The sequence below is a fragment of the Colobus angolensis genome, unplaced genomic scaffold (assembly GCF_000951035.1).
Source record: "Colobus angolensis palliatus isolate OR3802 unplaced genomic scaffold, Cang.pa_1.0 Scaffold115, whole genome shotgun sequence".
NCBI classification, from domain to species: domain Eukaryota; kingdom Metazoa; phylum Chordata; class Mammalia; order Primates; family Cercopithecidae; genus Colobus; species Colobus angolensis.
In genome coordinates, this window is record NW_012112586.1 from 4,457,070 (window position 1) to 4,479,654 (window position 22,585).

At 44.0% G+C, this 22,585-nt stretch overlaps 1 protein-coding gene and 1 pseudogene across 1 annotated transcript in view; one reads left to right on the forward strand and one right to left on the reverse strand.

Moving 5' to 3' along the window:
- Positions 1 to 547, forward strand: part of LOC105525560 — a 1,340-nt pseudogene extending 793 nt beyond the window's left edge.
- Positions 1 to 22,585, reverse strand: part of GLT1D1 (glycosyltransferase 1 domain containing 1) — a 106,693-nt gene that overhangs the window by 39,804 nt on the left and 44,304 nt on the right. The window contains exons 7-8 of the mRNA XM_011961258.1: positions 17,421 to 17,516; positions 16,715 to 16,764 (exon numbers count right to left, since the gene is read on the reverse strand). Coding sequence (XP_011816648.1) covers positions 16,715 to 16,764; positions 17,421 to 17,516 — 146 coding nt within the window. The remainder of the gene's footprint in view (positions 1 to 16,714; positions 16,765 to 17,420; positions 17,517 to 22,585) is intronic.

Consider the following 22,585-nt stretch of genomic DNA (forward strand, 5'->3'; position numbering starts at 1 on the left):
GAGAGAGAGAAAGAAAGAAAGAAATTGGCATGTTAGCCAAGGCTTTCATTGACCAAGATAAACTCATTCCAGATTATCTCATCTCAGCTGACCCTTCAGGAGCTGCAAAATCTCACCTAGTCTAGCTGTTGGATGGTTTTCCAAGGACACTTTCACAGGCAGAAGCCCTAGATAGAGCAGATCAGATCGACACAGTGATTAACCTGAGTGTGTCCTTTTAGGTCATTAAACAACGCCTTACTGCTCGCTGGATTCATCCCGCCAGCGGCCGAGTCTACAACATTGAATTCAACCCTCCCAAAACTGTGGGCACTGATGCTCTGACAGGGAGCCTCTCATTCAGCGTGAGGATGACAAACCAGAGACGGTTACCGAGAGACTACAGGCTTAGGAAGCCAAACAAAGCCAGTCCTGGAATACTACCAGAAAAAAAAGAGGTGTTGGAAACATTCTCCGGAATAGAAACCAACAAGATTTGGCCCTGTGGTTATGCTTTCTACAAACTAAAGTTCCTCAAACAAGCCAGAAAGCTTCAGTTACTCCGTGAGGAAAAATGTGTGGCACTATTAGTAGTAAGATGGGCACATCTCATAGTCCTTGCATTTAGAAGCTGTTTTTCCTAAGACTTCCAGTATGTATGAATTCTTTGAAAATTATATTACTTTCATTTCTGCTGATTTTATTCTAGATGCTAAGGATGTGCCAAATGAGTCAGATACTAAGATTCATCCTTTGAAATCACCTAGTGTGTTTTATGCAGCCAGCTTCAAAGACATCAGTGATGTCTGAACTTTTAAAACATCTGTTAGAGCAAAATTAAAAGAGCGTTTGGTAGTGATCTAACTTTTTGTTCAGTTAATAAGTGGTTGATAAAGTTTCCGTATTTTCCTGGAAAAGTTAAAACAAAGTTACATGCCATTGGGGGAAAATAGATGATCAGAAATGTTTGCAGAGATTGATGGCAAAAAAGACATTTCCAGCACTGTGGAACATGGTGAGACACTATATAAAATTCCAGAAAGAAAGCAACTGGGTTTACAGATTTGTTGTAAGACACAAATTCTCTGCTACTAAGAAATGTATATGCTAACCATACATGCTGTATTTATTTTGTTGTTAAGCATACTTTCAGTTTACTCAGAATTTTCAATTTGCTACAAAAATATATCCATTAGCATATAGAAAAATATTACTTTAAGATGACTTGTTTCCTTTGAAAATACATATGTACCAAGGGTTATGATTTATGTCAGAAATTGACATTATAAGTCCTTGGAAAAGCACCAAAGTTGAATGAATTTTCAACAAAATGTAATTAAAATCTGTATGTTTTCAGATGCAACTCAGGTTAAGAAACGTGTTTTAGGATCTACTTGCCGGTTTCTCTTTTTGATCCAAATGTATGATCTGCCCTGATAAATAACAAGTTACAGTACCACCCCCTGCCAAAAAAAAAAAAAGAGAAAAGAAAAAAGAAAACCTGTGGCGCTATGTAAATAAAGTAAGCACGCTTTGTCGTGAGTAAATAGATGAGAGATGCCTGGGAAATGCTCCCTTGGCATAAATAGCAATCAATCATAACTAGTAAACAGGTGTGCTAGTAAAAAGAATGTACACAATAGGTTAACAAGGACCAGGAAAGTAAGTGAGTTTCCTGAAGGAGTTCTTTGTTCCTGATCAAAGAAATCGATACCTGTGAGCATTCACTGCCACCTTATTTTAAGGGGAAAGAAACTTTGTTGGTGTCATCTGAGAAGCCATTTAAAAACTGGAACGTAGGCTGGGCGCAGTGACTCACGCCTATAATCCCAGCACTTTGGGAGGCCGAGGCGGGTGGATCATGAGGATCAGGAGATTGAAACTACCCTGGCCAACATGGTGAAACCCCGTCTCTACTAAAATACCAAAAATTAGCCAGGTGTGGTGGTGGGCGCCTGTAGCCCCAGCTACTCAGGAGGCTAAGGCAGGAAAATGGTGTGAACCCGGGAGGCAGAAGTTGCAGGGAGCCAAGATTGCCACCACTGCACTCCAGCCTGGGGGGCAGAGCGAGACTCCATCTCAAAAAAACAACAAACAAACAAACAAACAAAATTGGAATCTAAAGTGATTCCTGAGTGGGGCAGCAAGGACGGTTGCTGACGTGCTGTGTGGTCTGGTAGAAGTGGGGCAGTATGAGAGGTGGAGGAAATACCCGACGGCGTCTTCCATGGCATATTTACTCTTGACTTGGTGCCAAATCAAATGAAACAAGCCCTCGTACAAGCTGTTATTAATTGCCTTTAAAAATCTGTTCCATTTTTTTCCAGGTACTTAAAATACAAGTGCCAGTAAGTTAGTTCTTATGTATTTTGGGGGAAAAATTTTATTTTCCTTTTCTTCTGATATTTTAAAAATTCACCGAGCTTTCAAGATGAACCAAAGTTTCTTAAAAGAATTATAGTAAACACTTCATTCTTTATAAAACTTTTTATAGTGCCTTATTTGAATGTTAATCGTATGTGCTTTCTAAAAATGTTGTGAACTACCAAACTTACGGATTATTGCTAGGTTATCAGGCATACATTAGTCTTTATCAGAATAAAATGCAATTTCATAACCGCGGCTATTACTTTGTCCTTGGTCCTTCACAGGGCCTGCTCCCCCCACCTTCCTTCCTGCCCCTGATGTCTCAATGGCTTCTGAATGACTGTGTTCTAAGAAATGATCTTAAAACAGTTAAAAAAAGAAAAAAAGAAAGAAAGAAAGAAAGAAAGATTCATGTTAGCAAAAGCCTGAAATGAGGCTAAGTCTCCAGCGAATTACATCGAATGGCAGCAGAGTCAGACTCAACAATTCAGAGAGGGAAAAAAGTAGTAGGAAATGGTACTATGAGCCCAGCTATTAAATGATAAAAATAATAGTTAAAAAAAAAAAAAAAAAACAGAAAGAGAGAGACCGGGCATGGTGGCTCAAGCCTGCAATCCCAGCACTTTGGGAGGCCGAGGAAGGGGGGATCACGTGATCAGGAGTCCGAGACCCACCTGCTGGCCAACATGGTGAAAGCTTGTCTCTACTAAAAATACAAAAATTGGCCGGGCGTGGTAACAAGTGCCTGTAATCCCCGCTACTCGGGAAGTTGAAGAATCACTTGAACCAGGGGCGGAGGTTGCAGTGAGCTGAGATTGCGGCATTGCACTCTAACCTGGGTGACAGAGCAAAACTCTGTCTCAAAAAAGAGAAAGAAGAGAGAGAATGTTCCAAAGAATACATATAGGCTCTGGTTAGGAGCCTGTATGGTTACACCCGACTGTGGTGAGTGAGAACCCTTAAGTCAACTTAAGGTCTTGAGACAGAGTAGTTTCCAGAAATGGGACAATTGGACAACTGAATTTTGCAGTGAAAGTGTTGCTTAAATGGTGCAGGAGGATTTTGTCATAAAATCATTCAGGCAGAATAGGTTGGAATCCTTAGGAAGTCTATGACTAAAGGTCTGACCATATCAAAATATTTTTTAACAGGATGACTTCTCAGAAACAGTTGGAAAGGCCAGGACCTGATCATCAGCTGATGAATGAGTAATCGTGACATGCCTGTCCATACAAAGGAGTGCCACTCAGCCGTGACAAGGAAGTGCTGACTTAAGCCACAACAAGGGTGAGCTTGGGAAACACGATGCCACATGAGTTACACCGGACAGAAAAGACCACAGAGTGTATGATTCCATGTCTATGGCATGGCCAGAGCGGACAAATCATAGAGACAGAAAGTAGATTAGCGGTTACCCAGGGCTTGCTTAGGATCTAATTAGGGGTTATTGGGGTGAGGGGGAAATGGGGAGTGACTGCTTAGTGGATAGAGGATATCCTTTTGGGGTGAGAAAAATATTCAGGAATGAGATAGATGTGATGGTTGCACAACTTTGTGAATAGACTAAAGCCCACTGGCTTGTGCACTCTAAAATGGCGAATTTCGTGGCATGTGAATTCCACCTCAACTTTTTAAAGGCCAGGGGCAGCCTTTGCATTAGTCACAACCTAACATCCTCCAGTCCCAACTTGACTCCTACTTTGCATCTGGAAAGGAACAGGTGTTTTGGGGGCAGGGACTGTGTTCCATCCTGTTGCATCCCTGAAGGCTAATAACACAATTGTTGAATTCACACAAAAATTAATGGCAACGTGTTCAAACTTATTGCTCCTCAAAGACAGGCCACAAGTTTTTAAGCAAACTCATAGTAGATAGTGGATATGTGGAGATCAGAAAGAGGCAGCACCAGACTGAGGGGACTCCGGATACAGAGGGCCAGGGTCAAGGCCCCCCAGGCACCAAACTAGCCTCATGCACATTAACGGACCTCTCTGCATATTAGTTTGCTCATCTGTCCAGTGAGAACTCTAGAACCTTGGGATTGCTCGGAGGAGTAAATAACTTAGAAGACGTGAAGTGCAGAGCCTGTATTCACATTCAGGCCCACTCCAGGGGCTGAATTTGTAAAACTATGCTCTGTTGCCTCTCTGGTTGCTGTTAGAACTGTGCCTGGGACATAGTAACTGCTGTATGTGTTGCAGAAGAAAAAAGTCAAATGTCAATGTCTTATTAGAAAAATACTAGAAGAAAATAACAATGAGAGCTACAGACAGCACCACCAATACAAAATAATCTATAAGCTTAATGTCACATATATATGTATATAGTACATAATATGTAATATATGTATTGTATGTATACGCACATGTATATTATATGTATATGTGTACATATGCATATATACACATATATGTGTACAGATATAATATATATATACATATTAGAAATGGGGTCTGATGGTTAGAATCTGTGTTCCCACCCAAATCTCCTGTTAAATTATAATCCCCAGTGTTGGAGGTGGGGCCTGGTAGGAAGTGACTGGATCATGGGGGTGGTTTCTAACAATTTAGCATCATCCCCTAGTGTTGTCTCGTGATGGGGTTCTCGGGAGATCTGGCTGTTTAAAAGTGTGTGGCACCTCCAGCCTTGAGCTCTTCCTCCTGACCCACACACGTAAGATGCGCGCCTACTTCCCCTTCGCCTTCCGCTGTGATTGAAAGTTTCCGGAGGCATTCCCCGGCTGTGCTTCTTGTACAGCCTGAGGAACTTGAGCCAATTAAACTTGTTTTCTTCATAAATTACCCAGTCTCAGGTAATTCTTTATAGCAGTGTGAGAACTAATACAGGGTCTCACTACGTGGCCCAGGCTGGTCTCGAACTCCTGGGCTCAAGCGATCCTCCTGCCTTGGCTTCCCAAACTGCTGGGATTACAAGCATGAGCCACTGTACCCGGCCAAGCTTAATCTCAAATGTGTACTTTTTTTTTTTTTTTTAGTAGAGACAGAGTTTCACCATATTGGCCAGGCTGGTCTCAAACTCTTGACCTTAAGTGATCCGCCCACCTTGGCCTCCCAAAGTGCTGCGATTACAGGTGTGAGCCACTGCACCCAGCCTCAAGTGTGTACTTTTTTGATTAACTATACATCTGAGATTAAGTGGCACTGCCACACTTCTGAACACTCCAGAACTGGGAAGTGCAGAGAAGCTCCCTGATTGCCTGAAAGGAACCCCTGTGTTCCCAAGGGCAGCAGCCACACTCCTCACCACCAGAAACCTCGCCATGACACGGCCTCGTCTTGTGCAGCTTCGTCTTGTGCAATGACCTCATCTTGTGCAATGACCTGGCCTCAGGTAAGTTTGCTTACTGAGGTACTGAGAGGACCCTCCTAGGGTGCTGTTTCACCTTTTCCAGCCCACTCCGGACAAAGCTGCAGAATATAGTTACCGCATCTGGCTCATCCAACAGCAAAGTCTTCAACAAAACAACCAACACCCATGCCTCTCCTGGTGTTATTGACAATTAACAGAACTTTAAAACACTGAAAAAAAATTCCTAAATGTACGCAAGTGTAACATAAAATTCTTTTTTTTTTTTTTTTTTTTTGAGACGGAGTCTCGCTCTGTCGCCCGGGCTGGAGTGCAGTGGCCGGATCTCAGCTCACTGCAAGCTCCGCCTCCCGGGTTTACGCCATTTTCCTGTCTCAGCCTCCGGAGTAGCTGGGACTACAGGCGCCCGCCACCTCGCCCGGCTAGTTTTTTGTATTTTTAGTAGAGACGGGGTTTCACTGTGTTAGCCAGGATGGTCTCGATCTCCTGACCTCGTGATCCGCCCATCTCGGCCTCCCATACAGGCAGAGGGTCTAAACATATTTTGCTAATGCCATGCCTGCAGTTTCTTCCCAGCTGCTACTCCTGATGAGCCAGGAGTGAAGGCATATTCAATTTCTATTCTCATTTACACTTTACCAGTAGGCATTATAAATTACAAACCAAGTTGGTTTAAAGAATATGATGATATCCCAACAGTTTATAATATTAACTGAAATAATGCTGCTTTCTAGAAACTTTGTTTCCTTTCTTCTGGCCAGGAGATGTTTCACGTGTTTATTAAACCCCAGCTCCTTCAGTTGACCAGAAAGCCTGAGATTTAACCCAAAGGATTGGTAATGTTAAGCTTGTTGACATCCCTGAGGTCACCAAGTCACTGAAAATTTGCTGTCAGCCTTCAGCAAATTTGGATGCATAAGAATTAAAAGAATTCCTAGAAATCTATTTCAAGAGAAAAATTCATAGCCATACACAATTTTTTTGTTTATTGCTGTTGTTGCTATTAATAGTCTATACTTCTCAGCCACCTACTCTGTGCAGAACATATGCTGAGTCCTTTACATGCATTATCTTATTTCTTCCAACAACCTGGTTATCATTACTTGTCTTTTACACATGAAGACACTGAAGCTCAGACAGTTCTATAACTTAACCAGGATCACACAGCTAGAAAGTTGCTGGGCCAGTACTCACATTCAGGCTGACTCCTGGGGCTGAATTTGTAAAACTGTGCTCTGCTGCCCCTCTGGTTTCTGTTCAAAGTATTTCATCAGATATCGTTCATAAGCTTTTGCAGATTATGGAAAGCCTACCTACTTATTAATTTACCCACTACACCCCATCCATGTCTGTATTAGTCTGTTCTCACACTGTTAATGGAGACATATCCAAGACTGCATAATTTACAAAGGAAAGAGGGTTTAATTGACTCACAGTTCCAATGGGCTGCGGAGGCCTCAGGAAACTTACAGTCACGATGGAAGGGGAAGCGAACACCTCTTTCTTCACATGGCAGCAACAAGGAGAAGTGCAGAGCAAAGGGGAAAAAGCCCTTATAAAACCATCAGATCTTGAGAACTTACTATCACAAGAACAGCATGAGGGTAACCACCCCCACGATTCAATGACCTCCCGGGACACGTGGAGATTATGGGATTGCAATTCAAGATGAGATTTGGGTGGGGACACAGCCAGACCATATCAGTGTCCGTGTCCCTGTATTCTCTCTACCACGAATGTCATCCTCTGTCCCCAAAACCTATTCATCCTCTGAGATGAAGGCAATGCCCCCTCTCTGAGACACTTTCCCATCACCCTGTCCAGAAGTAACATCTCCACCTCACGCTATCATAACACCTACCACAGGGACCAACCTCTTTTGATACCTGCCCACATTCTCCTCCTATCTCCATGTCCCTCCCAAGGACATGTACAGGGCCCTGCGTACAGTTCTGTGCTCATAATATCTGCAGAAAGAATGATCTCCGGCTGACCCTACTTTTCCATTTCCCATTGCTGATGCCTTTTGCTCGAATTATCCTAAACCACTGAATTACTCTTTATCCACAATATCTTATCATAAAAAAGCACACAGTCCAATGAAAGCCTTTTTTGGGCTCTACATATTAATTTTCAAAATCACATTTTATGAGTATTTTTAGTTAGAAATTTCTCTTATTTTTAATGTCATTAGCATGCCTCTGCTCTCATGAATAACTATTTAGCGAAAAATAATTTATCAAGGAAAAAAATCAAATTGTATAAAACCACAAAAACACTTCATCTAAAACTTAACTGAAGGTATAACAGCAACTTTCAAGTTGAAACTAAAAACTGCATTACATTTTTCTGGATTTGCCTTCCACATCAGTTCACTTTCAAATTGCTTAGTGAAGCCACGTGGAACAAAGTGTGAGATAAAGAAAAAAAGAAGGGGGGATATTTTTATTTAATGAAAGCACGTGTCATGAAATTTTAAAAGGCAAAAGCATCGCAAGCCACAATGATAATTCTCATTTCCTCCTTCCAAGCTTATTTATTTTCTAGAGCAAAATACATTGTTTCAACTCCTAGGCTTAAGGGAAATAATCTTTGATATAAGAAGTTATCGTGGAAAGTCATTAAGCTGTCATGCTCAAACCAAATGTTCATACCCTGCTCCTTATCAAAGAGCACCAGAAAATGCACCCACACAAGATCCCCTGCAAGCAAACACCATATGCTTCGTTGAAATGGTTGAGCTAAGAGATCAAAGAAGCTTTAATAGAAAACCAAAGCCACGCTCAAACCATCCTGCAGCTAAAACAGAATCTCAGCATGTCAAAGGAGAAAAGAAACATCAGCATGAAAAGATATTTTATTTAACACTCACAGGACGCTGCCTAGGAACGAGGCGCTATTCCAGGCACCGTCTAAGTCTTCACTCGTCGACTCCCCGCTGCAAACTGTGAGGCAGGTAGTATTAGCTCAGTCATTCCCATTTTACAGATGGGGAAACTGAGGGACGGACTGTGCACCCAGGTAGCTGGATCCAGAGTCCATGACGTGTGTGTGACTACTCTACTACACAGCCATGTGGCTGTGGTCTAGGAGTGTTAACTAACTTGCCAGCGGTTAGCACTGAATGATTGCATGGATTTCATACGAGACTACGACCCATCTTTTTAAAAAGTTCTTGTTAAGAATTAACACAAAAATAAACATGTGTGTGGCATCTGAAAACTAAAACAGTGCGAGGCATGATGGCATGAGCCTGCAGTCCCAGTGACTTGGGAGCTAAGGTGGAAGGATTGCTTGAGACCAGGACTTCCAGATCAGCCTGAGAAACATAGTGAGATTCCATCTCTACAAATAAATACATAAACAAACAAATATATTTTAAAAATGCAGCCTCAGCGACATTTTAGGCAATCTAAGAATATCTCTACTACTTTTTTTTTTTTTTGTGAGAGTCATTCTGTCACCCAGGCTTTCTTTGAATATCATCTATCTGCTTTTTAATTTGCATTTTCTACCCTACCAGCGCTTTATAAAATGGTGGAGTAGCCCGGCACAGTGGCTCATGTATGTAATCCTTTTGGGAGGCTGAGGCGGGCGGATTGCTTGAGGTCAGGTGTTTGAGACCAGCCTGGCCAACATGGTGAAAACCCATCTCTACTAAAATCTCCAAATTCGCTGGGTGTGCTGGCACATGCCTGTAATCCCAGCTACTCAGGAGGCTGAGGCAGGAGAATGGCACGCACTCGGGAGGTGGAGTTTGCAGTGAGCCGAGATTGCACCACTGCACTCCAGCCTGGGCGATAGAGGAAGACCCCGTCTAAAAAAAAAAAAAAAAAAAAAATTAGCCAGGTATGGTGGCACGTGTCTATAATTCCAGATGCTCAGAAGGAGAATCGCTTGAACCCAGGGAGTGGAAGTTGCAGTGAGCCAAGATCGTGCCACTTCACTCCAGCCTGGGCAACAGAGCAACAATCTTAAAAAAAAAAAAAAAAAAAAGACTGTCTCTTTGAAGACACAGTAAGTCAATGCAATTTTGTACTAAGTGGCACAGAACGTGATCTGGAAAAGCTCCAGCCCTCCAAAGTGTCTAGCTGATACCTAAACGGTGTGTTCATTGAGCTTTGCAGTTAACAGAGAAAGAAATGGGCCAAAGCAGAGTGCGCTCCCGTTGGATGTCACAAATAGTGGTGAGATTTAGGGTGTTAAATCTAATGTATGCCATAGTTTTTCCAGTAAGAATTTTAATGTGTCCCAAGACTTGACCTCTCACCCACTTCTCAGATCCACCTCCCAGTCTTCAGAATGTACACTAGTCACACTGCAGGCAACAGTCAACTCGAAGCATGAAATCATCTTAGTCCCCTCCTAGTTCTGTACTCAGAAATCATGTTAAATTGAATGCTTGACTCTAAAAATTAACCAATGCTTGGAAATGTTCTAATCACGATGGAAGATGGGGAGTTTCAGTTCAGTACTCAGGAGAAGCATATCTGAGAGGGTGGCATCTGAGCCAGACTGAGGTCTGCAGAGAGAGAATTGCACCCCAAGGAAGCAGCAAGTGCACTGGCCCTAACCAGAGAATACCTTCGGCAGGTCCAGCACACCCACCGACTCACACACAGACCCTCCATGCGGGGTCGCCCAAGTCACAGCTTTTCAAACTCCGCCCCAGGTAGCAAATTATAAAATCAATTTTGGGGTAAAATAAAAACAAGCATTTCTCAAAATGGCATAGAATAGAATAGCATATCATCACGAAGAGCAGCCCGGAACAGTTTTTTAAAAATCAGAATGCATGAACTGCATGAAGTAAAAGAAAGCATATTGTTTAATAGAGCTTGTTTCTGACATGCACGTGTGTGGGTGTGTGCGCGTGTGGCGGGTTACTGTGTAAAACGCGTGCGTGGGAATCGGCTCCGCCTGCGCACGGGCACTGCCTGCGTATACCCACATCGCTTCCCCACTCTGTGTTCAGTGATGTCGGCTGAGGAACTGGAAACTGGCCTTGGTAATGCACTGACACCATGGACACTGAGAAACAGGGCTTTTAGGACACAGGGCTCCCCTACTTCCTAAAAGCTGTCTCTCCCAGAGAGGAGTGGCACCCTGCTTACAGTTAAAAACAAACAACACGTGAAGACACCAGCCTATCTGCAGCATGTGAGGCACTGAAACATGTGCCCAGTCTGGGAGGCTTCAGTGGGACAGAGGGAACCAAGAAGTAAACAAGTTATTGGATGGGGCTTGTAATTTGTTAGATTCAGTGCGGCCTTAGAAATGTAGAAACTCAAATTATTTCATCCACTGAGATGACGTCAAGGTTTTTGTGGTGGTGGCTGTTGCTTTTCCCTTAGATTTGAAAGACCTTCAACAAGGCAGAGATCTTAAAGTAGGGTCGTGCCCAGAGCCTTTGCTTCTGCTAAAGGCCCACCGAGGCTGGCAAGACCGGCGGCCTCACTGTAAACCACGATTGGATGTGGAAGCCTCAGTTTCAGTAAATCCCAGGACAGCTCGGGGCTACGTGTAAACAGGCACAAACCTGGCGCTTATGACCTGTTTGCTTAAGCAACAAATCCATAACCAAAGGGTGCACTTTTCCCTTTCCTAGGACTGCTTTAATTATAGATAGCAAAGTGCCTCATGAAAGAGGTGCTTTAGAATTCTTAATAATTTATGGCAATGAATTAAAAAAACTCTCAGACCACCGTCCTTCCCACCCAGGTCTCGGACACTGCTGCAGCACTGCCTCTCCCAGCTACCCTTTCCTCTCACTACTTTGTGTTCGCTGCTCCACCCAAGCCAACGAACATGCTAGGCTGGACGTGCAGCTCCAGACGGGGACATGGAGGTTTCAGGGATGGCGATCTAGTTGGGGTGTGGGCTCTGGGGGACTCATCTGGGACCTGGACTTGCCTACCACGTATCTTGTCATCAGATATGTTACAGATGTGTTAGACTAGCTTGGAAATGGAGAGGGGGCCTCTGGAAACCATGGCGGAGCTAAAGCTTCCCCAGACAGGGCTTTCCATCACCAACAGGAGCCGGCAGCACCTTCAGCCAGCCCCATGCCCCCGACTGTCCCCTAATCCTGGAATGTCAAGTCCCTGTCAACTCCTCAACAGGCAAAGCCATGGCAATCCTTGCTCAAAACCATTCTGCAATGACCTCCTTCCAGAATTAGGAAAGGAAAGAAAATACAGAGATGCATTTTGTAGGACATACAAGGCCAACAGGGTGTGTGTGTGCATGTGTGTGTGTGTGCGTGCATGTATGCTCACGTGCACACAGTGTTTAGTTAGTTCCCAGCCCTTAAAAATAAAGGCATTTCACTGGCGTTATTTTTAATAAAAACACACACGCACATTCACCCCTTCAAATAAAAAGAGGAGGCCTCTGGACTTGTGGCTTGTCCTGCAGAGTCAGCTCCCAGCCCTGCAGGGACAAGATTCCTAACAGCCACTTTAGGAGGGAAGACAAATACTTTTTACACTCACTGTGCTTTCAAAAGCAGGCAAACCAAAGTTAGAGGGGAGGTGCTGCGTTCCATAAAGAAGTGGTGGAAAGGGGCCAAGCGCGGTGGCTCACACCTGTAATCCCAGCACTTTGGGAGGCCGAGGTGGGCGGATCACAAGGTCAGGAGTTCGAGACCAGCCTGGCCAACATGGTGAAACCCCATCTCAACTAAAAATATAAAATGTGCTGAGTGTGGTGGTGGGCACTTGTAATCCCAACTACTCGGGAGGCTCAGGCAGGAGAACCACTTGAACCCAGGAGGTGGAGGTTGCAGTGAGCTGAGATCGCACCACTGTACTCCAGTCTGGGTGGCAGAGCGAGACTCCGTCTCATGAAAAAAAAAAAAAAAAAAAAAAGGTGGTAGAAGAGACATATTTCCTCCGGGAAGTGAAAAACATTTCTGATTGCTTCATATGAAAACAACAGCAGCAACGATGGCGTCTCTCCTAAAAGACTATTACTTAAGAAGTCATTAAGAAACAGAGTACCTGCTCCCTCATCAGCAGGCAGCCAAGTTAAAGAGGAAAGACCAGCCCAGGCAGTGTCCTTTGTTCCAGCAGCTCTCTCTTCTCCCGCCTCTGCAATCAGCTCACATGTGCCCTGAGTCTTTTTTTTTATAGATATATAAATATTATTATTTTTTATCATACTTTATGTTCTAGGGTACACGTGCACAATGAACCTTTACTTCTCTGGAAGAGGGCTCTGTCACATACCCAGTGCTGTGTACCCCTGCGTTTGCCTCCCCATGCCAGCTTCCTGGAAAGGAAATGTGATCCAGAAAAAGCCAGACGTTGCAACCAGATGATGGTCAGTTCAGTGTTTGGATGTTCTTCTGCAGCAGGGGTTCTTTGTGAGTATTTCCAGCCCACACGCTAATGCCGTACAGAACTCTCCCAAACTTTGGCTAGTCGCATGCACTTTCATAGTTTGTCGTATCTACATGCACTGCTGCTTATTTAATACTTTCTGTGAAGTCAATTTATTTTGAAAGGAAATTTTCGTAATTGGAAAGCCGGTATCAAGCATTATAAATGGGATGTGATCATCAGAATGAAAACAATGAAAAAGAAAACCACGTTATTCAATGCCTGCTAGATACTGTTGTTGCCTCCCCATGGCTCCACGTCTGAGGCCTTCTCTCTTGATTAGCCAGAATTTTAGCATCAAACTAGAAGTTTTTGTTTCAGTGTTCTTCAAACAGAAAAATGAAACGAGAATTTTTAAAAGTAACAATGAGGCCGGGCGTGGTGGCTCACGCCTGTAATCCCAGCACTTTGGGAGGCTGAGACGGGCGGATCATGAGGTCAGGAGATCGAGACCATCCTGGCACCCCGTCTCTACTAAAAATACAAAAAAAAAACTAGCTGGGCAAGGTGGCGGGCGCCTGTAGTCCCAGCTACTCGGGAGGCCGAGGCAGGAGAATGGTGTAAACCTAGGAGGCAGAGGGTGCAATGAGCTGAAATTGTGCCCCTGGAACCCCGCCGGGGGAAGCCAGTGGGATCTAAAAAAAAAAAAAAAGTAATAATGATAACCTTACCTCTATGGGACTTAACATGAATGAGCGCACTGGGAATTATCTTGTTACTACTACAATACTAGCACTTAACGTGTGTGTATATGTGTGTGTGTATGCACGTGCACGCACATATGTGTGTATGTGTATATGTGGGTGTATGTTAACGAACTGCCACATTTAAGCGTAATTTATCTTCCATATGGTATTCAATGTGGCCATACAGATTCTAGCTCTTGGTGTTATTATTTGTTTGTCTTGAAATGGAATCTTGCTCTGTCACCCAGGCTGGAGTGCAGTGGCACAATCTCGGCTCACTGCAACCTCTGCTTCCCAGGTTCAAGTGATTCTCATGCCTCAGCCTCCTGAGGAGCTGGGATTACAGGGGCAGGCCACCACGCCTGGCTAATTTTTGTATTTTTAATTTTTGTACTTTTAGTAGAGATGGGGCTTCATCATGTTGGCCAGGCTGATGTCAAACTCCTGACCTCAGGTGATCAGCCTCTCTTGGCATTCCAAAGTGCTGGGATTACAGGCCTGAGCCACCATACCTGGCCTAGCCCTTGACATTTTTAATTCCTTATGTGGCCCTTTCCAGGTAGATATTTCCAAAAGCCTTTGAAAATACTGAGAAAAGCTTGTAACTCCATGTTATGCTTTTATGGGTCCCTAGGGAACTAGAAAAAACTATATAAAGAAGAATCACAAAACAGACAAGGCTCCTGGCAGTTGTGCAGAGTTCCCTTCACTCGGATTTTCAGGGCCACTGCTGCTTTAGGGACCGGAAACAGAACCCCCCCGCCCGCCAAAGAAACGGAGTTGTCACTGCCAGTGGTACACCTCATCTGACTGGAAACTCTAAGTGTGTCTTGCTTTTCACACTGCCTGGAGTCTATGCAAGTTCTTTCTCATGAGATGACCAGCGCAGCCACACAGACTTTTATTTAACACTGCAGACCAGGCAGCTGTCTTAGTCCATGGGAGCTGCCATTGCAAAATACCATAAAGCAGAGGCTGACAAACAACAGAAACATCGAGGTGCGGGAAAGATGGGTGTCTGCGAGGCCTGCTTCCCATCCAGATGCTTGCCGCGTCCTCACTTGGTGGAAGGGGTGAGGCAGCTCTCTGGGGCCTCCCTAATGGGCACAAATCTGCCCTCATGCCTGAATCACCCCCAAAGGCCCCACCTCCTAATACTCTCACACTGGGGAATAGGTTTCAACATAGGAATTTGGAGGGATGCACACACACAGGCCACAGCAGCAACCCTGGAACAGAAACCCCACAAACAGGCCAGGTGCGGTGGCTCACGCCTGGAATCCCAGCACTTTGGGAGGCCAAAGCGGGTGGATCGCCTGAGCTCAGGAGTTCGAGACCAGCCTGGCCAACATGGTGAAACCCCATCCCTACTAAAAATACAAAAATTGGCCAGGTGTGGTGGCGGGCGCCTGTAATCCCAGCTACTAGGAAGACTGAGGCTGGAGAATCACGTGAACCCAGGAGGCAGAGGTTGCAGTGAGCCGAGATCACGCCATTGTCAGCCTGGGTGACAGGAGCAAAACTCCGTCTCAAAAAAAAAAAAAGAAAAAAAAAAAAGAAACCCCACAAAGACATGGAGCTGTCACTGGCAGCGGTTCACCCTGTCTGGCTGGAAACACTAGGCGTATTCTGTTTTCCAAACCACCTGGAGTAAAGACGAGTTCATTTTCACGAGATGACCAGCATAGCCACAGATTCTGTGAATCCTAAGCACTTGGGACTTCTATTAGGACCAACGTGGAACACAGCACGTGTTGGATCCTGATCTGGTGAGGCATGAGTGAATATCCCGGAGTCCCCGCAGAATGGGAGGTGGCATCTGCAAGTGGCTCCCGGGAGCTCCGTTCCTCGGTCACGGCCACCATGGTCTCCCATCCCAGCATGTTTCTCGGATTTACAGATACTCATTTTCCACACAACAAGACTCCCAAAGGTGTCACCTGCCATCTGATGCTGGGTGGAAGGAATGGCACCAAGTTTGTTGAGCAATTTAAGGCAATTTCAAAGACAATTTAGATTACATATAATATTTGTCTTATGCAGCAAATTAAACTAATTTTCACTTTATATAACTTTAATTTTCTTTTTATAGGACTCCTATGTATTTCTTTTCTTTTTTCTTTTGAGACAGAGTCTTGCTCTGTCGCCCAGGCTGGAGTACAGTGGTGCGGTCTTAGCTCACTGCAGCTTCCACCTCCCAGGTTCAAGCGATTCTCCTGCCTCAGCCTCCTGAGTAGCTGGGATTACAGGCACCCGCCACTATGCCCGGCTAAATGTATTTTTAGTAGAGACGGGGGTTCCACCATGTTGTCCAGGCTGATCTCGAACTCCTGCCCTCAGGTGATCCACCGGCCTCAGCCTCCCAAAGTTACTGGGATTACAGGCATGAGCCAGTGCGCCCGGCCAGATTCTTCTGTATTTCCATACAAGTTATTAGTTATCCTTTGTAGCAATAAATTAGTCGTAAAGATTCACTGTCCTTGTAATGATCTGTAACCTTGGTCTAGTTTTCATTTTTTAAGAGGCAAACTGACTTCATTTACTTCAAAAGAGGAAAACCCACTTGGTAAGAAGAGTGATGGAGGCCAGACGTGGTGGCTCACACGTGTAATACCAGCATTTTGGGAAGATGAGGCAGGCAGATCATGAGGTCAGGAGATCAAGAGCATCCTGGCTAACACGGTGAAACCCCGTCTCTACTAAAAATACAAAAAGTTAGCCAGGCGTGGTGGCGGGCAGCTGTAGTCCCAGCTACTCGGGAGGCTGAGGCAGGAGAATGGCGTGAACCTGGGAGGTGGAGCTTGCTGTAAACCGAGATCGCGCCACTGCACTCCAGCCCAGGCGACAGAGCGAGACTCCGCCTCAAAAAAAAAAAAAAAAAAAAGAAGAGCAATGTAAACTAATTGTAGAAAACCCATGAAAACTATAAAGAGGAAAACAGATGAGATAAATGTTTACTGCACATCAACTTACTTCAGGACCTGCAATCACCAGGTACACACTGGGCTCCTCCTGATGCCATTCTTGGGAAGAAAAAAGAAGACGAAACGAACACTTAAAATGGTTTTACGTAACAGCTGCAAGCACAATTAACTTCAATATAAATTTCTCAATAATATAAATTAGTTCATGTCATTTGGCTTTCGTTCATAGTATTAGTCAATTTAAATTACATTTCTTTAGAATTTCTGTATTTGACATTTTATGATTTTAAGTAGAACTTTTTTCTACAGTATTATCCATTGTCCAGATTTCGAATTTACTGGATAACTAGGACTACTCTCCAATATCACCACAATTCAATGTGGCTTTGGAATACACCAAAGACTATATAGATTACCTTAAACAATAAACAAAACTCCAAATGCATCACACAAATCAGCATGTGTGAAATATTTTCAGGTAAAATTCTTTTAGTCTTATAATTATTTGCTATTTTTATGAATTTCTCAGAACCTGAGGGCACAGGACAGTGGAAAACTAAACGGAAATACCTCCAAAGAGCTGCTGATCCCATACATTATTTTTCTGTTCTTTTCCAAAGTAACAATCTAGAAACAGTTCTGCTCGTGTGCAAAGAATGAGGAAAGAAAACCCAGTGCCCTGAAGACGGGAATGCGGAGATGGGCGCCCACACGGAATTCCATACACAGTGGAGGAAGGCAGCCAGCAAACACACCTGAAAATGCATCCACCAGATAGAGAGGATCCTTAACTTGTCGAAGTCCACATATCAGAAGAAATATGTGCAAATTATCAGCACTTTGGTTAATCTCTGTAAGAGAAGAGTTCAGAATGTTTTCAGTGGGGAGGGCTCTGGATGCTGTAGCAGCCATGATATCATGGATGCACTCAGAAGTGGAGGCCTCTGACTTCGAGGCCAGCTGCTCCTACTCTTACTTTTTTTTTTTTTTTTTCTTTTTTTGGAGACAGAGTCTTGCCCTGTCGTCCAGGCTGAGTGCAGTGGCGCAATCTCAGCTCGGCTCACTGCAACCTCCTCCTCCCAGGTTCAAGTGATTCTCCTGCCTTAGCTTCCGGAGTAGCTGGGATTACAGGCCTCCGCCACCACACCCAGTTAATTTTTGTATTTTTGGTAGAGATGGGGTTTTACCATTTGGGCCTGGCTGGTCTTGAACTCCTGACCTCAAGTGATCCTGGTAAACCAACATGCCCGGCCAAAAAGCCTCATTCTTAAGAATGAGAACAGAGGCTGTGGGGTCAGATTAGAGGGTACTGGTGTGACCGGGGCAGTGGGGAGAGTGGGAAACACGAAGTCTTCCCCAGCCCAGGCTTGGAAATCACATGTGGCCACTGCCACTGACTCTAATGGCCATCGGAAGTCCCAGGCCAGCCCAGGGTCTTGGGGTACAGAGATCTGTTCCACTTCTGGTGGGAAGGGCTGCAAAGACTGTGGCCATCCACCACAAGTAGCCTTAGTGACAGATTCCAACCTGGGAAACAATGCTGCTTCTTTCTTTTGTTCATATATAAACATATTTTTTTATTTTCGTGTTTTACTTTTTCCATATTTATTGAGTTATAGTTGACAAAAATTATATGTATGTGAGGTGTACAATGTGATGGTTTGATATCTGTATACATTTTCTTTTTATACCTATGGACATGTGTTTGTTTATTTTTTCTTCAACTTTTATTTTAAGTTCTGGGTACATGTGCAGGATGTGCATGTTTATTACATAGGTTAACAATGTGCCGTGGTGGTTTGCTACACAGATTATCCAATCACTTAGGTGTTAAGCCCAAACATTCATTAGCTATTCTTCCTGATGGTCTCCCTCCTGCCACCCCCAACCCTCCGACAGGCCCTGGCGTGTCCTTCCCCCATGTGTCCATGTGTTCTTATCATTAAGCTCCCATTTATAAGTGAGAACATGCAGTGTTTAGTTTTCTCTGCGTTAGTTTGCTGAGGATAATGGCTTCCAACTCCATCCATGTCCCTGCAAAGGACATGATCTCGTTCCTTTTTATGGCTGCATAGTATTCCATGATGTATACGTACCACATTTTCTTGATCCAGTCTATCATTGATGGGCATTTGGGTTGATTCCAGGACATGCGTTCATTTAGGCATGTGGATCTCTCTATGCATATATGAGTTCATGAGGACATTAATATATAAACCATTTTTCTAGTTTTATCAAGACATTAAACCTCCTATCCGGAATTGTATCTAAATCTTTTCTAGAATGTCTGGCTCCTATTTCAGTCATAGTTCAGTCAGCTCCCCCTTGCCTCATCCTTTTTCTTTGCAGCAGAGGTGAAGTTGCACTTTACAGCCTGAGCTCAGCTCCATTTTCCCCACCAGAAATAATTAGTTTACAGCAAGGAAATTAATATAAAAGTAAGAGTAGGGGCGGGGCGTGGTGGCTCACGCCTGTAATCCCAGCACTCTGGGAGCCCAAGGTGGGCAGATCACCTGAGGTCAAGTCTCACTCTGTCAACTAGGCTGGAGTGCAGTAGCACCATCTCGGCTCAACGCAACCTCCACCTCCCCAGTTCAAGCAATTCTCATCCCTCAGCCTCCCAAGTAGCTGGGATTACAGGCACACACCACCATGCCCAGCTAATTTTTGTATTTTTAGTAGAGATGGGGTTTCGCCATGTTGGTCAGGCTGATCTCCAACTCCTGACCTCAAGTGATCCGCCAAACTTGGCCTCCCAAAGTGTTAGGAGTACAAGCGTGAACCACTACTCCAGGCCAAGAATGAGGCTTTAGTCTGGAGACTCCCAGCTGCATGAGTCCCTGAACACATTATGAGCTCATGCAGGACCCAGTGAGGGTTCAGCCCTCTGTAAAAGTCCAGGTAAGCCCAGCAGACACACATGAAGCAGCCCTCACAGGACCAAACCCCAACACAGGAGAAATGCAGGGGTGCCGCTTTCAGCTGGTACATCTTTTTTTTTTAACGAGAAAATATGTTTAATTTTGTAATAAAAGTTTCTGAAAAAGAGGCGGAAATTTAGACACATATGCTTCACAGTCCAAATTTCCTATACTGCCTCTGCTCTCTAAAGTGAGGGATCCTGGCCGGGCGCAGTGGCTCATGCCTGTAATCCCAACATTGTGGGAGGCCGGGCGGGCGGATCACCTGAGGTCAGGAGTTCAAGACCAGCTTGACCAATGTGGCGAAACCCTGTCTCTACTAAAAATACAAAAATTAGCCAGGTGTGGTGTCGCGCACCTGTAATCCTAGCTACTGGGGAGGCTGAGGCAGGAGAATCGCTTAAACCCAGGAGGCGGAGGTTCCAGCGAGCGAAGGTGGTGCCGCTGCACTCCCAGCCTGGGTGACAGAGTGAGACTCCATCTCAAAAAAAAAAAAAAAAGAAAAGAAAAGTGAGGGATCCAGACTAAGACATCTGCTGATAGAGGAAAAAGCTAAGCCTTATTAGCAAATGACTTTGGAGGCATTAGAAGATCCATACCCCCCACCACAGAACAAATGGGAGCAGGTGGTACATCCTGAGGTGGCTTATTACAGCTCAGTACAGGACGCATGCAATAGAAATTGCTAATACATTTAACACAAGCGGACCTAAAACTTCAGCGTTTATAACCTGTATAATTGGCCATAAAATCATGCAGGTTCAAGGGTTTTTTTCCCAGGACAGGCATTTGTCCATTATTTCATTCAAACACTTTCATTTTCTCTATGCTGTTCCAAATCCTGAACAGGAATACAACTAGTGTGAATATAATGACTTATGGCGACACCAAGACAACCACAAGAGCTTCAAAAAATTAACACGTAACTGGAGAAAATCTTTACTGAAATGTTAAGATCGAGATGTCGCTCTTAGAAAAGCCTTGGAAAATGGTCACAGCCTCTGAATAAGCCGCTGACAATCTGCATTGCCAATTTTCATTGAAATATGTTGAGTTTTTAATATTTCCTTAAGACTCTTTTTTTTTTTTTTTTTTTTTGAGATGGAGTCTCAGCCTGTAGCCCAGGCTGGAGTGCAATGGTGCGTTCTCTGCTTACTGCAACCTCTGCCTCCTGGGTTCAAGCGATTCTCCTGCCTCAGCTTCCCGAGTAGCTGAGACTACAGGCACAGGTCACCATGCCCGGCTCTTTTTGGTATTTTTGGGAGACACGAGGTTTCACCATGTTGTCCAGGCTGGGCTCGAACTCCTGACCTCAGGTGATCCACTGGCCTCATCCTCCCAAAGCACTGGGATTACAGGCATGAGCCACCACACCTGGACCTTTCCTTAATATTCTAAGTATCCTGAAGCTAACTTTAGGAATGCAAACCTTAGTGAGTCCTTGTTTGACCAAAAGTCTAAGCTAGACGCTACATGCAGAATTTTGAATTGGAGGGCAGAAGAATTTGAGGTTAGGCATTTGAATATGAGGTCAAGAGTCAAGCTATTCATTTTAATACATGATTTTTAAAAATGGAGAAAACTTTTCAAGATTGCGATGTCAGGAAGGAGAAACAGTCTGAGCCTACACTGTTAGGCAAGAGCCACTAATGAAGGCTAAAATTTGCAAGTGAAAGTTTGATGAGGATAGAGATTAAGAGCACCCTCTCAAAACTTACTTATTAATTACAAAGGAAATATAATGCCAGTACAGTACATGGAGAAACCAGGGGATACCAGCTTAACTAAGGGAGGAAGCCTTAGCTCAGCACACATGGCTAGTAAATACACACACATACACACAGAGTTTACGTAGTCAGAAAAAGAGCTCCGTTATTGGGACAAGCTGATGCTGTACATATTCAGATGTGATACACTGAGAAGAAGCAACGTCACTTCCATCATATTCTTGATGTGCATGAATAGCTATTCACATACACAGCAGGAGGAGGGAGAGAAGGAAGGTACAAGGAGAATCACAAATGTACCAAAAAGAGGGGGAAAGTCGAGAATCAGTATGACCAAATTGGGAAAAAAAAAGGAGATGCCAAACAAACCAACAATCTACAAAGATGGCATCCAGAGACGGTATTCAGAGCACCGTGCGAAGAACGCAGGTGACGTCAAGGTGAAGAGACTCTGTTTAATTCTTTATTTTTGCTGTGTGACAAGTATGAGTGATGGAAATCTATTTTGTTCCTGTACTCTGACACACTTAGCTACTGAGAACTCGAGGCTCTGAAGACACATTGGCATTTTGGTCACGTAGGCTGTAAACAAGTGGCCCTCTAACTACCCCTGTCCTGGGATCCTTTGGAAAGATGGCCCTGAGAAGAGAAGAATCCATAAGGTACAATATTGATTTTCAGAGTTTTTTGACTATGACATACGGTAAGATAAACATATGGTGTTGCAACTCAGTCACACGAGATATATAAATACACACATACACATACATAGACACAGAGTTTATATATGATTAAAAACATACTTCAGGCTGACTACATGCAAGCCACTTTGATGTTTTCTATTTGGTTTCACTTCAATGTTTAAAAGTGCTGGTCCCTAACGTACTCAATTCATTACGAGACCCCTGACCTGCAAGACACTGCAGGGAGATGGAGGGAATCCTATATTCCTTTCCTCTCTCCTCGTCTTCTTCCCGGGTTGGAGATTAAGTGTAATGGGAATATAGGAAACTAAATTAGAAAATGACAGAATAAAGGGCTATAGCCTTGTCTTTAGGTTTAAAAAAAAAAAAACAATTAAAAGGCAGAGACAGCATTTGGATTTGAGTAGCTTATGTGCACTTTCCACATACTAAAATATCATTCACTGAAAATAAAGATCATAGAGGAAAAATCTTGATCAAGTGTTCAAGGGTTCAGGCTCATCACACGTAAGCATCAATTCTGATGAATTACATTTCAGGCTCCCTAAAGCCCCTGACAGCTTTAAGG